Source organism: Pelmatolapia mariae, linkage group LG7, assembly GCF_036321145.2.
Source record: "Pelmatolapia mariae isolate MD_Pm_ZW linkage group LG7, Pm_UMD_F_2, whole genome shotgun sequence".
In the NCBI taxonomy this organism is placed as follows: Eukaryota; Metazoa; Chordata; class Actinopteri; order Cichliformes; family Cichlidae; genus Pelmatolapia; species Pelmatolapia mariae.
Window position 1 is genome coordinate 59,694,460 of NC_086233.1, and position 17,596 is coordinate 59,712,055.

The 17,596-nt window shown below is 40.0% G+C and overlaps 1 protein-coding gene across 3 annotated transcripts in view; it reads right to left on the reverse strand.

Annotated features, from left to right (window-relative positions):
- Window positions 1-253: 253 nt before the first annotated feature.
- Window positions 254-17,596, reverse strand: part of osbpl5 (oxysterol binding protein-like 5) — a 47,488-nt gene continuing 30,145 nt past the window's right edge. For all 3 annotated transcript variants that reach the window (XM_063480005.1, XM_063480007.1, XM_063480008.1), the window contains 14 exons: window positions 11,626-11,839; window positions 11,309-11,493; window positions 10,628-10,709; window positions 9,605-9,703; window positions 9,301-9,397; window positions 9,033-9,131; window positions 7,927-8,024; window positions 7,721-7,810; window positions 7,179-7,315; window positions 6,703-6,882; window positions 5,971-6,100; window positions 5,622-5,736; window positions 5,416-5,518; window positions 254-2,046 (listed from right to left, as the gene is read on the reverse strand). In XM_063480005.1, the coding sequence (XP_063336075.1) occupies window positions 1,911-2,046; window positions 5,416-5,518; window positions 5,622-5,736; window positions 5,971-6,100; window positions 6,703-6,882; window positions 7,179-7,315; window positions 7,721-7,810; window positions 7,927-8,024; window positions 9,033-9,131; window positions 9,301-9,397; window positions 9,605-9,703; window positions 10,628-10,709; window positions 11,309-11,493; window positions 11,626-11,839 (1,765 nt within the window). In that variant the 3' untranslated portion in view covers window positions 254-1,910. The remainder of the gene's footprint in view (window positions 2,047-5,415; window positions 5,519-5,621; window positions 5,737-5,970; window positions 6,101-6,702; window positions 6,883-7,178; window positions 7,316-7,720; window positions 7,811-7,926; window positions 8,025-9,032; window positions 9,132-9,300; window positions 9,398-9,604; window positions 9,704-10,627; window positions 10,710-11,308; window positions 11,494-11,625; window positions 11,840-17,596) is intronic.

Here is a 17,596-nt window from a genome sequence, read left to right on the forward strand (position 1 = left end):
AAGGCTTTATATATTTGAAGGACCCCCCCACAGTCATTTAAAAGATTAGCATGTAAAAGCTAAATCAGGCTGACAGCTCAGCCTAGTTACATAAAAGGAAGTTGCTTTGCAAATGTGATACAGTCCCAGTTGAAATTTATTTACCTACATCAACATCGCCCTCTAGTGGGAGAACTGCAAAGAAAACTATTTTGCAGCACTGTGAATATCACTGGATATGATTTTAAATATTAACGAGAGGCAGAAGCAGAGGCAGGGTTAAAACATTTTACTGTAGTGCTACAGTAGTCAACAGATATGAATGAAAACATCAGGCAATCAACATGTTTTCATCACATTGTTCCATATGACAAAAAAATCTGGCATGTAGAATCCCACAACATGGCAGCAGTGTAGAAAAGAGGACAGTAATGAAAAGAAAAACAAATTAAGGTTTAAATAACAGCATTCAAAGAGTCGACTTCCTTCTTCTGCTTGTCCATCATCTCCTGCTGTGCCGATTGGTACTGGTGATGAGGCTTAAATTCAAGGACTAATATACCAGTAAAAATCAACATCACAGACATGGCTTTGTTTAGCGTGGCTATACAGGCATCCTCGCTCTTGTGTGCTCCATCACACGAACACACACACATACATGCACTCACACAAATACATATACAAAATGACAAACCTACACAAGCCCCGGGAGATCGATTGTCACCCCTGGTCTCTGTCCTCCAAGCTGATTTAGATTAGGAAAGTCAAAGTTAATCACACAATAAATACATTCTGAAATCTCTTTTTGAAATAGACGGCCTGACAAATATATACAAACTGATTAAAAGATTAAAAAAAAGAACAACTCATTACTAAGTGTTTACATCTAAAACAGTCACTTGAACATGTTGAAGACCGAGATGCACACACAAACCCCTTCTATTAGGCCAAAGTATTAATTATGTTTTCCTCTCTCTCTGTCTTTATTCCCTCTGTTTCATCCCCCGCAGGCTTCTTTATGTAACTGATTGTACACACTAGTGTCATGGTCTAGACCAATAGGTGCTGTCCTATCATCCCTTCAGTTACTGCACTACAGGCACACAAATACAAAGACACTCAGTTTGGCTCTCGGCCCTGCCTCGTTCCAATTCTCCTTCCTACAAACAGAAGCAGTGCTGCCTGTAAACAAGTACTCTTTGTCCTTTCGGATTATAAATACTGTTTTGGTAAATGCATCATCAATAAAAGACGAGACGGAGTGCATTTTAGTGTACACTGATACAAAACACACAATTGCACTGTGAGAAGAGTTTCCTTCTTCATTTGTATTTCTTCTAGTTGTTTTTTTTGTTTTGTTTTGTTTTTTGTTTTTTTCTTATTTTGGCTTCAGCATTAAGGCCCAAAAATCTGGAGTGTTAGGGAAGAAGTAGTCCAAGTGGTGATCTGCCTGCGCCCAAAGGGCCTATTGTAGGTACAGACAACACATGTACAGGCACACTCACAGATAAACAGTATTGCAGGGCAATATAAAAGACACTAAGGAATGGTGAAACATCCTCTCTGTCATTTGTTCTTACTAAATCATTCTCAAACTATTCTCAGTCATACATTTCTTCCTTTATTTGAAATCTTCTGAACCGTGCTCGTCCTTCATTCCTCCTCTCCTGTCCAAAGTGCTTGGGTGCCGGTGCTCTTTCAGTCTGGCTACACTAGGGGGTGCCGTTTCTCTCTGCTGATGACTGACAGGCGGTGGCTGTGTTTATTGCTGTAAGGTCCAGGCTCCTTGAAGTGAAAAGAAAGGGACAAAGTTGCCCTCCCAGCACTGATCTGAGGTCCCTGCCCTCCTCTGTTAATTAGAGTTTGTGCTTTTCAGAGGGCTCCGATGCCAGATCAGTGCCAGTGGGAAACTCCTTCCTCGAGGAGCTGGCTCAGGTGAAGACGTAGTTGAGGAGGAGCTGGGAGAGGAGCAGAACGCAGAGGATGAGACACTGACGGCCTGTCAGCGACACGCTGTCGTCTGTTGTCCTCTGACGAGCCATCTGACGACTCAGAGCCACCAGGTTCCTGCAGGAAAACAAGCATCAGGATCAACAACTGTTTGAATGAATTTCAACAGGAATTCATAAAAACAACATGAATCCCAGCCTACATTCCTCAAGATGTCCCAGGGTAACTGAAGTCAGAAATAATACATATTCATTTAATGATCTTTTTTCTTAAACATTTGCTTAACTGTGGTTTAGTTTCTGAATACTTTAGGAACACCCAAGTCGCTCTACTCACATCCTGTATACGTTTTAAGGGTCACAAGCCAAAAACTAAATATGATAACGATGAATGAAAATGTAAACACCTACCAAAAACAAGCATAAATGTCTTTTTCCAGCATTCAATTCCAATTAAACTATATCACAGCCAACTATGCTTACAGCTATTTGTTGTGCCTGAATCCCCACTACATCTGTCAGTACTTTAACCCTGGAGAAACCATGGGGTCAAATTTGACCCCATGGTTTCCCTAGAAAACCAATGGGGTCGGCTCTGACCCCATGGGTTCTCCAGGGTTAAAATAAATTTATCTTAAACACAAACATCTACACTAGTGTTCCAGAGAGGTGTATCACGAAACAAACTAATGGTTAGCAAGCATAAAATCTCAGTTTCTGTGCCATAAAAGTGGCTCTCTTTTCCTGGCTAAATCACCATGGTAATTTGCATGTACTCATTTAGTGATGGAGAACATGTGGAACTGTTCTTAATCCCCGGTTCTAATAGGCTGCAGTCCGTTTTATACTGCAGGAATTGCAACTACTAAAGGAAGTTTAGTAAGTTAAAATTAATTTCACTTAAGCTGTAATGTTTAAAGTATCAGAACTCTAAAGTCGTCGTCGCATTAGAAATAAACACCACCAGTAAAACATAACTACTACCACTATGTGTTCTTTCTTATTTTAATCAATTTCTTGTGTATGTTTGCATTTTACTGTAAAAATCTATAAAAAAAACCCAGAAAACATATCATCATATTATCATCATAAGCTGATAATGTTTGAGTGGAGTAGGTGGAACACAGCAGTTCTGTACGTGGGATTCATTAGATAACACTAAGAAGTGATACATTAAGAATAGTTTATTTAAGCAAATATTTGACTCCATTAACACAAATAGTTACACAGCTGGACTGGGACTGGACTGTTGCCAAGCAACACATTAACATTTTCCAGAACAGCAGCTTGCTCCCCACACATTACTGCCAGTCAGCTGCGTTGTATCATGTGCATTTACGTGAACCTTTCAATTTACTGTGCAAACAGTTCTGCAGCGGCTTCGGATGCATGTGTGCTTCTGATGGGTCACAGCTTCATCCGAACATAAATTGTTTCATCACCTCCTGAGCTCCTTGGATGGTCTCCTGTAGCATTCAGCATTTTTTGTTAACATTTTGTTTTATCTTATACATCGCTTTTGTGTTTATTTAAGGCACCCCACCTATTCTTAATCACTGCTATGAGCTCTGTTGCCTTAAGTCTTGCATCACATCGTTTCAGAGAGCACTGGCTCTCAGGCTGTAGTTGATATGAGACGTGTGTCCGGGTCTCTTTCCCATTCTTTGTAACATCTGTTGTAGCTGGTTTACTCTCGGGAGGATTGGTGGTGGATCGCAGCTGTTGGCCTCCTGGGCTTTTTGACCAGGTGGAATTTTGCTCACATATTTTTTTGAGATGATACCAGGTAGAGGGTGATTTACTTGATTCACAAACATAGTGCTCCCTCTCATTTCCTCTCTTTTTCCTGTGGATGTGAATATGTTGGTTCCTTGTTGAATGTCATGATAAAATACTTGAATGCTAGAATGAGTGTGAATGAGTTAGGCTTGAGATCCTGATTCATTGTTTGCTCCTGGGTCCAAATGCAACTGTAAATCATACCCGATGTATTTTAAGAAAACCTTATGAAATGTCATATTTTAGGGTGTTCTGGGCCTTGTTGTGTGATGTGTTGCTCTGTATTTTCCTGTTTTTTTAAATCTCCTTTAAACAAGGCTTGGAAAAAAAGAAAAGAAAAATAAATTGTGGACTCATTCTGGACTGTTTTTAATTCCATCAGTAGATATAAGAAGAATTTAAATCTCCCCTAAGCCTAAGGTACCTGCTGATAGTAGATATCTTCTTTATTTGTCCAGATTGCTCCTAAAACTGCATAAAAACAAATATTCAGCTCTGTCATTTTGAAAGCGTTAAAGTAAATTCAGATAATTTTGCAATAACTGTGAAAGCAGTCCAACGCCCACGTTGGCTTTATATTTTGCTCTTCTCTAATTTTGAATAGATCAGGTGATAGCATATAATTATGTCTAGAATTTAACACTGAGGTTTCTTTTCTTCCCTCCAATCAAAAGATATTCACAATTAAAACGTTTTCCATGAAAATATGTGCATGTTAGCAGTTTAAACCTGTTACTATCTGAGACAGTCTAATGACATGTTGTGACTAAGCTGTGTTACGTGTAAAGGCAAAGTCAATTACACTGTGCTGTACATTTACTACTCCAATTACTTCAAAACCAATCTTCTTACATCTTTTTACAGGGCTGTTTTCTCTTAATTATACAACCTCGCAGACGGGGGCCAGATATAATTAACATGGTCTTGGCATATGGTGTCCCTTATGCAAAGAGGCTACTGCAGGGGCTCAGGTTCCAGTCTGCCCCAGGCTCTTTGCTTTATGTCACTGCCCTGCTCTCTCCCCATTGTCCTATATGCCAGTGGTCCCCAACCCCGGGCCACGGACTGGTGTTTGGCACCAGGCCACGAGATTTGAGGCTCTCTCTGTGAAATTTGTGGTTTGTTTCCCTGGGTCTTTTCCCATGTGTTATGAATAAATCAATCTTCCTTTTTTTTGGTACCGGTTTTATTTCGTTGTATTTATTTGCGACACCTTAACCTCCTAGTACCTGGCGTCCACATATGAGGACATCACAATTTGGGTTGTCTAGACCAAAATACACAATTTTGCTCTACAAGGGCCTGATATCCACTTACGAGGACATTATACTGCCACTGTTCTATGAAAATTTAAAACGAATGTCCTCATATGTGGATCTCATTTATCTCAGAAACAAAAGTCTGGTTAAAAAAAAAATATATATCTTGTCATTCTTTGTTTTTACATTCATCAGGTCCCAATCAGTCCAAATAGCAAAGAGAACTTATAAATGTATGACATGAAAGAGTTCGGGTCTTAGGAGGTTAAAGGCTGCTCCTGGAATATATTGTCGGACATAAACCGGTTCGTGGCACAAAAAAGGTCGGGGACTGCTGCTATATGCTACTGTCTCTTCAATAAGCCCCAAAATAAAGAAATAAAAAGAACCCAAAACATATATGCCACCTTGTTCTCTTCTGCACTAAAGTGTAGTTGCGTTACTCTCACCTCTGGATATCCTGCTGGGTCTTCTTTATAGATGTGATGGAAGCTTCTAACATGGCAATGTCCTTTATCTCTTTACTGCACCGGGCACACTGGTTAGAATAGCCTAGGTACATAACAGACAAGAGACCAATGATAAGACACCATAAGGTTAGATTTATTTAGCCATTTTATTTTTGGGCGGGGGTATGTATGCACATACACCTCACCTTCATTGTCCGAGGATTCGTGTGTGGGTTCCGGCGTAGTGCTGCTGCTCTCAGTGTTCTGGCTGCAGCTAGACGGCTGACTGCTGGCTTTCCTGTGCTTCCCGTTAACCTCAGCCTGAGAGGAGAGGTGCAACAAACTTCACTTCAGGAAAATTCACAGCATACTGCACGCTGACACAACACTGGTTATCTGGGTAAGCTGCCATGAATGTCAAGTGGCTAAAAATAAGGGGTTATCACGCTTGTCAGTGACATTGCAGCAACAAAGTATTAGTATGAAGAAAGAAGCTCAGAGTTCATTCTGATAAAATGTCAGTGAAAGGCTCATCAGTAAACATTTCAGTTTAACCTTCTGTTGACTGGCCCAGCTGTGGCTGTAGGAGAGTCCGTTGTGTTGTCTCTGGCTCTTCTCCTGCGTCTGAATCACGCCATCCTTCTCAAACTGAACAAAACAGCGCTCAGGGTCCCACGGTCGCGTGCTGTAAAAATAAACCAGTGTAATTTAAACTTCCTCACATCCTTGTTTGCTTGTCTCCACTTGCTGATACCACAGTGCTTGTAGGATTTCCTGCAGTCCCCAACCAATCGTATTCATTACAAAAGGAGATATGCATGAGCGTGCATGAAAGCATTTGCGAAACAACAACCAAAGGACTATAAATACTATAAATAAACCATAAACTGCAGTACTGCGTCATGTCTGAGATATGGTGAGCTAGATCACAGTGACTCATTTGATTTTATTTATGCTTTTTTCCTGTTGTAAAGTTTATTACAGTAATTAGCAATAACCTCTGACTGACCAATAACCCCTGTACCAGTTTCAGTACTGGTGTCCTGTATTATATACCTCATAATACTGTTACTCTAATTATATATAATATAACTGTTGGTTATATTGGCACAAACTAAAGCCAGCTTATCTCCACTTTCAGCACCTGACTCTTTCAAGTGACATGTATTGTGGCATATCAGTATTTATTCTCACACCATTTCTGACCCCTTCCTTCACAGGTCACCTTTTACTACACTTATAACCTGAATAAAAAAGGCCCTAGTGTGTGTGTGAGTGTGCTCATACTCCATGTGCTTGTAGGTCCACTCAGAGGTGACAGAGTGCGGATGGAAAAGTCGTGGAACCCAGGGTTTGTCTCCTCTCTCTCTGGCGTCTCTCCGCTGCGCTTCCTCCAATACAAACTTCTCCTGGGTGGCACGCACTTGGTCCCTATCCATGATAGCACTGGTCACATGCTGCCACAGTCTGCCAAGAGCATATTACAATTAGATGCAAATGGGGAAAACTCAGTGGCCAATGAATTGTCACTAAAAAGTCAAAAGCAATTGTGTATAATGAGATATAATGACATCCCAGCCACAACCTCGTCTGGATATCTAATAACGTCTGCAGTTAAAGGTTCTGAGCATTGGGTCACTGACACATGTTAAATGGAAGCCACTATTACAGTTATCAGTTATCATGCTAGCACAAATTTTTTGCATTTGTTTACTCAATAAGACTCAAATTAAGAATTAACACAGATGATCTTTGTGCTTTACCTTTCGGACTCAAATTCTCCCTGCTGGTCTAACTGGACCACTTGTCTCTTGAGGCGACTGCTGCGAATTTCTGGACTTGGGTTCCACAAAATCTCCTGCTGGCCTGAGCGCTTCTCGTGAATAAATACCTCGTTGTCCTGAACAAAAGTTTAGCCCTTTTAACATTTTTTAAAGTTAATTGACCACAACCATCCATAAGACTCTGCATAAAAATACATTATTTTCAATCCAACCTGGAAACTACCAAGCTAAAATCTTCCCAAGATTTTAGCTATTCCCAAAAGATCCTAAAAAGTCATCTAGAAAACAAAATAACAATACTGAATTTCTTTACTTTTAGATGCTCAAAGCCACTGTGAGAGCAATACAGAAGAGATCCTTTACTTTATGCACCTTCCAGCTGCTCCTAAACCTATGATTATCTTTCTGTACTACAGAGTATTACTAATTGCTAAAGAGTGGTGTGTGGTAGCAAATGATGCTGAAAGATGTATTCAAGCTCCTGAGACTGCATACGAGATCAAGAGGATTAAGGGTCTTACCCAGTGTCCATCAATAGTGGCCAGTACTTCCTCTCCGACAAAGATCTTTCCATTGATCTGATTTACAGAGCCAGAACCTCCAAGAAAAGGCTGAAGTGAACAGAATGAAAATGCAATACCTTTACTAAAACAGCTGTAGTGCAAATAGTTGACTAGATAAACAACCAGTTAAACAAATCTTTTATTTCTTTTTTCTGAAAATATACCTTCAGTTTAAATTCCAGCTCTGCTACGCATTTGGTTTTCTCACACTCAATGGTGACTTTCCCTCCCAGCTCTAGTGTCATAGTGCCGTACAGAATCCCTACGAGAGAGACAATATTGCAGCATCAGATCAACAAGTTCAGCAGAAGGAAATTCATAAATTATTGGTAGAATTTATCATGTAGGCAGCTGCAGCCAGTGCATACCTGGGAGACAAGATGAAGGCAATAATTTACAAAATCCTAAAGCAAACCCAAAATAAAAAACCTGCCTTGATTTATATATCACACCCATCATCCATCTCAAACTCTGACTGTCTGCCATATTAGAGTTCGTGCTCACAGCGAAGCGGAGCTTCATTTGATTTCCAGTACCTCAGACATATTGGCCAGAACAGATGGCTGTAATATTTACAGCCCACACAGATTGTGTCAGTTTGGTCAGATTTCATTGCAAACACAGTAGATGAGCTTGTGTTCTAGCCTCCTGTCGTTTGTGTGCTGTTGCAATGATTGGTAAATTATATTGTGGGAATGAGGAGCTCAAACAGAATTGGCTACAATCAGCGTGGTACAGCAGAACAAAAATCAGAAGCAACAAAAGGTACTATTTTCAGACAATACGGATCATATGTTTGTGAATTCCACTTCTGAAACCCAACTTATTAGATGCCATGCACATTACAGATCCACTAATATCCTCCAGTGCTCACTCATTCACACGATCCCAACTGATCTGTAGACAAAGTTGAGCCTTGGAAAACTGGAGATGATCCAGTATCTGTGCTTACTGCAAAATATAAATTACTTAACATCTCATATCTTCTTCGATTTAACTTCTTATAATTATAATCGCACCATAAGTACCGAACATATTCTTACCATGCACTTGGAAGACTCAAGGTTTGTGAAGGTGTTTTTAATTTAAATTATCAATAAATAACTGGACCCTTTACCACCGTATATAATCATTGGCACTGAAAACATATTACTTATTTCCAAAGAGATGTTGCGGTATTAAGAAGATTATGGAAAGATACTGCTAATACTAACATAGCAACAAGGACATGGAACGATTAGTCGAGTAGAAAGTAATGCATATTTATTACCTTTGCAGTGGGCATAGGGCATGGTGATGACATACTCCTCATCCCTGCTCAAGAACAGCAGCCGGGCTTTGCCATCTAGAATAGCTGAAAGAGAGTTACCTACAAAAGCAGGAAAACAGAGAAATATGTGGTTAACAATGCTTCTCATAGACTGGGCTTCACTGTGACGGTGTCCTTGCATGCCTTTTTATAACCGTATACATGTACTGAATCTGTACCAATCATCTGCCTGAGACAAATGAATTAGATCGTGAAATATTGACTGTACCATAGAATTTGGACTTGGCCAGGATGCTTCCACTAATAGAAAATCCATCCTTCCTATTGCAGACATAAAAGGCAGAGATGGGTGGATGGTGCGACACCTGGCAGAGGACAGAGAGAGAGAACGAAATCTGAGCAACAGAGCGAGGCAAAAACTGTCAGATACCCTCTGGCACTTATTAATTTTACACTTGCTGCATTTCATAGGTGTTTGCTCAGTGTGTTTGTCGAACTGTGCAAGATATTTCACACGAGACACGAATCATGTCCAGTTCTGGTTCGCCACTTATCTATGAGTCTGATTTAACCTGTTCAGCTATGTAGAAAGTGCAGCTGTTGGTCTCTGGATGGAGCCAGCAGCAGCGAAATGTCTCCCCCAGGATTGGATTGTAAGGTTTTTTCAGACCCTGTAAATGCAGACACACAGAGAAATGTTAGTGTTACTTTAAGCATCATCCAAATGAAAGAGGATTTCTTTCCCAGATTAAACGTCAAGCTACTTTAATTTTTTGTTTTGCTACTGTTGAGCACAATTCTTAAGTAATAACTTGATTCTGTCCAGTTTCACATAATAAGACAGTTCTATGGATGTTATGCAATTACTCCAGCAGGCGAGCAAAGTTTGTGTTTGGTAGCCTGATGATGAGAGCTTTCAAGAATTTATCAGTCTACAGTTTCCCAAAAGTAGTCAGCTGAAAATGTGCTGAGCAATTCCAGATTAATCGACACACATTATCTGCTGGCTCAGATTCCCAGAAGCTCTGCTGCCACAGAGGAAATAAATTTCTAACCAGTGGGAAGTGCCTCCTGACATTTTTACAGCGCAAATGGACCCTGAACAGAGACATTTGTCAAGCAGCCAAGAAATAAAGCGTTACTGAATGTCATGTTAGATGATGGTGCGCCCACAAAACTAAAAACTGCTAACACTTAGAAAATCTTCCAGTGGTACTGGTAAAGCCACATGATAGAGGTTGATGGGTTGTGCAAATCTATAACTGAACAAAAAAAAGGACTGATGAGTGCCCATTCAGACTTTAAACATTTAGGAAACACTAAATAGCTGAAGCTTTAAGTTTTTAGTGATTCTGCTCTGATTCAAGGTGAAATGCTATTTAAAAGATCACCGGCTTGTAGTATACAACATACTGCATTTTATTTAATAGTAGTGATGCACTGAAAAGCTTTCACATTACTTCTAAAAACAGGATGTAACTGTAGTCTCTAACAGGCACTGAAAGGATGTGCATCTTGTAATCAGGTTTGTTATATAGTACAGCTAATGTGATAACAGAACTATATAAGCTTGTTTTGGAGAGAACGTAGCTTACCTTGGGCTTCTTGTAAAAACCTGATAAGTACCACCTCAGCACCTGCTTGATCCGACCATATGCACTCTCTTCCAGTGAGGCTCTGTAGTGAAGAAACAAAAAGACAAAAAATAAACAAGACATGCATACAATCTATAAATGCAAAACAAAACAGAGAATCAAAAAGAATCACCTGATTTCAAAAGACTATATTTTTTGTAAGTAATGGAAACAGAAGAGTGCAGTAAATTTTAAAATACATGGCTAAATATAAAGCAAACATTGCATTATGTGCACAATGGGTATTATAATAAAGGACCACAAAACTTGGTGTCCAGTGTGTCTTCCTCCAGATTCACGGCACGTGTCTATACTATAGTCAAACTTGGCCCATACTTTTGCAAGCATGTCTGGAATGACTGCAGCCACTGCTGTTTTCATGCTACCTGCAGCCACTGCTGCTGTTATGCTACCTGCAGCCACTGCTGTTGTTATGCTACCTGCAGCCACTGCTGTTGTTATGCTACCTGCAGCCACTGCTGCTGTTATGCAACCTACCTGCATGAAATTCAGGCTTGTTCTAACAGTATGTGTTTTGATCATTATAGTTGAACAGCTGCAGAATTAAAGCACTTTGAAATCAGGTGATTCTTTGTGATACACCCTGTATGTTCTTAAGTGAAATCACTAAGATTTACTGACTGTGAGAGCAGATCTGCATGATAGTAGTAGTCAGACAGCTTATCCAGGAAGGAGCGTGGTTCCAGGATAAAGGTTGGAAGCACCACCTTAGACAGGTCCATGCCTGGCCGCAGCTGCTTCAGCAAGCTCCAGATCAGGCCCTTGTTCTCCTCTGATACAGTCTCCACCTGGGATGCCTCGCCAGCCTAAAGGAACATGCGCAGAGGGCAGGTAGCATAAGTAAGAATAGAAAAGTAATCAGGATAACAAACAGAACTGCAAGGCAAACATAACAAGTCAAAGACTTCCACATAAATAACTGAACTCATCAGCCTCACCTCAGCCATCTCCTCTGTGCTCTGCTCTACATAGGCTGTGGCCTGCGGCCCGGGGGACAGCTCATCTGATTGGTCCACATCGCTCTCCTCCGTCAGTCTTCCACCGTTCTCATTGACTGCAGCGTCCCAGTCATCATGAGCTTCGCGCTCCGATTTATCTGAAAAGCCGTCATGCTCCATGTGGTGATTTCCCAGCAGCACTGTGTCATTCAACCTAGTGAACAGATAAGCAAACAGGTTACAACTACATTAATAATAATGATAAGCAGCCATTTTATCGCTGCTGTATGCCGGCTCTTGAATAGCCCTTGCAGAGGAGAAATCTGATAGTTTCTCACTGGCTTGCTCTGTCACTTATGCATTATGATGCATAAGATCAAGTGACTTTTCAAAAGTCACTTGAGCCAAAGTTTTGATGACTGCCTTGCTAGTGGAGCAGTCTCTAAAGAACAAGGAATTACCTGCCAAGAACATTACAGCTCTAAATGACTTTGAACTGATGTTCTCTTGTATCCTCCTCACAGTTATGATGAGTACGTCTGCTACTTTAGAGAGCATGGATGTTAATAACTTTGTTGACCTTGAGGGTTGACAGGACATCCAGATTACAAACCCTCACATCCACATATCCCACCCCTTAAACATTGGGTTTGAATTTACGTGGCTACAATAAAGATGCACAAACAAGTTAATATGTAAACATGCAAGTATTGTATATACAGACAATACTCTGAATATTTGAGCAGTTCAACTACTTGTAGGCACATTCATTTTAAAACAACAATGGATATTATAGTAAAGCACCACTGCAAATGAAACACGTGCATTTTAACAGCGTGCACAAATTTTAAGGGCCTAAAAGTAATTGGACAATGGGCTACTAACTATTTGTCACCACATAATGTAAAACGGTGAGTTTTTAGACTCACTGGGATTTTGCCTACAAGATCATTTACAAACATGTAAATCAGCAGCACTCAGTTCTATGGCACACCTGCGCTGACTTTTTTATTGCTGTGAGCAGCAACAGGATGAGGGATGAGGTATAAAGGGGATTTGTGTGTCCTCGGATTCACATGGAAAAAACAGAAAAAAAAAAAATCCACATTATACAGCCTTTTTTGTTATCCACGTGATGATGCATAATATCCGCCTCACTCTCAATCAACTGCTCCATTTCACTTACTGAGGACCAGATACAGGCAAAAATCTCACATCAAGAAAGACATATTCTGCTGGTGACTAAGGTTGAAGACTTCACACCATCACCGACTACATAATTCCCCCCAAGATAACTAATTTGATTGGTTTTTAAGGGTTAAGGACTACATTTTCCCCACAGTGAAAATTAGTCACAGGGCTGGTACAACAAAAACAACATACAACTATCCTAACACATATGGTCTGTGCAGCAAATGCTTACACTAACCCAAAAATAATCTCGTGAAAATAATTATCTTAAACTTCATGCTGGGCTGAGTTAGTGTTTTCAAGCTGTGTGATTTTGCAATCTGCAATAAAAAGGCCCAGACCTCAGATCTGCTATTACTTAATCAGAAAAAAGGGAACAAAATATGGAAAAAGAAAAAGAAGAAAGTCATACATCAGCTTGTGAACTGTCAAAGAAGGAACGAGGAAGAAGTGAGAGTGAGGGGCGGGAGGGAGAGATTTATGAGGTTGGTAGCTAAAAAGGAAAAACCTACAGCCATTTTAAAATTCAGACAATGGAAGTCTGTGGACAGAGACTGCAGAGTCCTAAATCATGCAAAATCAATGCCGACAATTTCCAAAGCTTGGTTTCCTAACAAACACGAGCAACCGTTGGGACAGTGGAAAATAACTGCATTGTGCTGCAAGCACGGATAGTTACATGTTCAAAATGACCCAGGGTTTGCCAAACCTGAACAGTCACATTCCAGCTAACGTTAACGTTACTTATTAATCCAAACACACCCCAAGGCAAATAAGCTTTCCTTACCTCAAAGTCTTAAAACATACAGACAAACTCTTCCTCAAGGATCAAAACACAGATGCAGCCTATCCTTGTCTCCTCTCCAGTGTGTGAATGTTTTCACTCTACTCACTAAAAGAAAAAAAGGTGACGCTCTGTTCCTTCGACTCTGGCACACCTGCTTCCTGAATGTGCGTGCGCTCGTGTGTGTGCATACGTCGGTCTGTGTGCATGCCTGCAATGGCTGTGCTGCTACCGTCTCTGTCTGGGTGGTGTATGGCTCATATTGTGCTCCATCTTCCTGCTCCTCTGTCAGTCATGTGACTGGTTGGGCTTTTGTGATTGGATGGGAGAGGAATTGGAGAGGAGGTAATGCTGGGATGGATGTCCGGAGGGAGGAGGTAAGAGGAAGGGGAGGTGTGAGGAGGAATGAGACTTCTAATGTTGGATGTAAACAGTTCACCAACCGATCAGAATGAGGGCTAAATAACCAAATAAACACACCCGAAGCACATATTTAACTGCAAACTTCATACAAAGCCCCAAATCTGCTTTCTTGTTTCAAAGCAAATATTAGAAGTTTTATACTGATTACGCTCTGTTGGGTGTAAGCTGTGAAATTAAGCCTACCAAGTCCAATGACTGTTTTTCATAGACATTGATCAAGTCTCAGAGCGCATAATAAGCATAGTTACTCTGACAACATAAATGGGAAATGGAAGGCATTTCCCACAATCCTCAATGTATCCTTCCCTTTTTCCCCATGATACCCAGATCTCAGTAAAACAGTTTTTAACCACTTTCACAATGTCAGAATGTATCCACTTACACGAGTAAAATGCCAAAACTTTGCAGAATCCAATTTTCCAGCTTTATAAAGGCTGATAACATGTGAGTCACAAAGAAGGGCAAAATCAGGACATGCTCAACAGACTCTTTCCTCAGCAGACTCTGACATGTCACAACACAAAACGCAAGGGTGGACTAATGATGGCTGTACGCCATCATATCCTGCTATTGTGCATGCTGGTAATGAGCCAGCATTATCGTTATTAATCGTGCCCACACTTCTCCTATGGCACAATGCTCTGCTTTCTAAGCAACATCTACATTAAATGCAGAGACTGCCACCAACAAAAATGTATTTTTATTTTTTAGAACATAGCTAAAAGTCTATTTCTCTTTTCTTTTCTTTTCTTTTTTTTTTGGAGGGGGGGGGGGGGGGGGGAGAATTGTGAATTCTGATGTACTCTTATTCTATTTTGCCACGTTAATGATGCACATTTTGCTTTTTGCTTTCTTTTTTGCAATTAAAGTCTTTATTTGTTTTTAACGTTTAACCAAACAAAAACAAAACAACAAACAAAAAACAAACAAACAAAATCAAAAAAAGACACCTTCCAATCCCATGGTTAATTCACCTTTGCATTTTGGGTCTATTTTCAATAGTTACTAACTATCAGTACACAAAAAAAGGGACAATAAAATCAAATTCTTAAGTTATTCCGTTACTGAGTGCATAAACAAACATACAACATAGCAAGCATAAAATTTAACAAAAGATAATTGCCCTGACAAAATAAAATCCATCAATCGCAGCCAAAAACACGTCCCCATGATTTGTCAAAACCCTCCATATCATCATTAATCCTAGCCAAGAATCTTTCATATGACACCATTTTCAGCATATTTTCTTCCCACCTATTATATTCTGGAGGAGATGGTTCCTTCCACACACTGAGAATAACTCGGGCTGCTGCGATCACAACCACCTTTATAACCACAAAATCATATTTTGAAACCCCAGGTAACACAGACCGATCCCCTAATAAGCACAGTCTTGGTGACAAGGGTATTATCAAACCAGTCCACCTTCCTATTTTGTCCAATGCTTTTTGCCAAAAGGCATAAACTTTCCCACATTCTCAAATAGCATGCATGAATGTCCTTGGATCTGAGCTACATTTCCAGCATATATTATTGGGACTGATTCCCATTCTATAAAGTTTAGAAGGAGTGAAGTACCATCTGTGTATTAATTTGTACCAAGTGCTATTTGCTTTTTGGATTAAATGCTAAACTGACTAACTTGAACTTGGTTTATAAATTCAGGATGACAGATGACCATAAAAACTGTAAACTAACATGTTTATATTATATTATGCACCAGCTTTTAACAAAGACATGACACTAGCATGGTGTATACTGTGTCTTCTATAATGTTTGGGACAAGGACACAGTCTCCCATCTTCAGAGGTTCCAAATTAACTGTACAGAACTAAGTTCAAAGACTTTCTTTTTAGAACCGTGTAGGGTCTTTCTGGTCTTAAGTGTACCCAGAGGTTTGCACCTTGTTGCAAACCCCTTGTATTTTCATTCATTAAAGGTATAAATCTCTTGATTGTAAACTTTCACTGTGATACACAATGCTCTTGACTTGGTTAGATGTTATCAGGTTGTTTTTCTCCACCATGGAAATAATTCTGTCATCATGCACTTTCGTTGTTTTATTTGGTCTTTCAGGCCTCTTGTTGTTGCTGAGCGGGCCAGTGCATTTCTTCTTTTTAACAAAGCACCAGACTGTTGAATTGGCCACTTCTAAAGTTTTTACTCTCTTTCTCTGATGGATTTATTTGGGTTTTTTGGCCCAGTAATGGCCAATCTCACCTGCACTAACATTTTGGGCTGTGGTCGACTCCTTTGTCACGTGGTGTGAGCAGAATCATCTGCAGCTCAACGTGGCAAAGACCGAGGAATTGATCGTGGACTTCAGGAAGACCAGGAAACACTTGACCCCTGTTTCAATCCAGGGGGTCAGTGTTGACATTGTGGAGGACTATAAATACCTTGGAGTACACATTGACGATAAACTGGACTGGGCTAAAAACACCACAGCACTTTACAGAAAGGGCCAGAGTCGTCTCTATTTTTTGAGGCGACTGAGGTCCTTCAACATCTGCCAGAAAATGCTCAGGATTTTCTATGAGTCTGTTGTGGCCAGTGTGATCCTCTATGCTGTTGCATGCTGGGGGAGCAGGCTGAGGGTCGCAGATGCCAACAGACTCGATAAATTGATTCGTAAGGCCAGTAATGTTGTGGGGATGGAGCTGGAGTCCCTCAAGGTGGTGTCGGAGAGGCGGATGCTGTCCAAGATAAAGACAATGTTGGATAACACCTCCCACCTACTCCATGACATGCTAGTCAGTCACAGGAGCACGTTCAGTGAAAGACTGAGATTACCGAAAAGCACCACTGAACGACACAGGAAATCATTCCTGCCTGTGGTCATCTCCCTGTATAACATATCCACTTAACACACTGTTTACTGCAACAGCTACACCCTTCTTGCACATGTTCTTTTTCAGCTATTTATTAATAAGTGACTTTTATGTATATATATGCCTGTATATATTGTGCTATTCTTAGTTAGTGTATTGTCTGTCTCTGTTAATGTTTGTTTATAATGGAGCACTGTAACGAAAAATAATTTCTCCTAGGGATCAATAAAGTATTCTGATTTCTTTGGGTTACATATTTAAATTGCACTAAATTATAGTGAAAAGCTATAAAATACAAATTTAACACTTTGAATCAACTTCAGTTATTATGTCTGCGTCATTTACATTTAAATAACAAGGGAAAGTCGCCATGAAAAAGTATTTTTCAATCAACTATCCAATTAGCTTTGTGACTCTGAAAAAGGTGTTTAAAAAAACTGTAATTCTTAAACAGTTGCTACAAAATTTTGATAAAATACCCTGAATTATACCTAACAGTCTGTACTTCAATCATATTGACTGTTTAACTTACAAATCGACTGTGATGGTATAGAGAGGTAAAACTACCAAAAAAAAAACCTCATCAAACTGCTCTTTCTAACAATATGTGTTTTGAAATCAGATTATTCAATGATTTAAAAAAAATGTCCCAAACATTATGAAGTTAGCCAACGGATGTTATCCGTTCAGCAAAAATGTCTCCAGAGAATCCATGTTTCTTCATCCACTGTTCTGAGCTGAC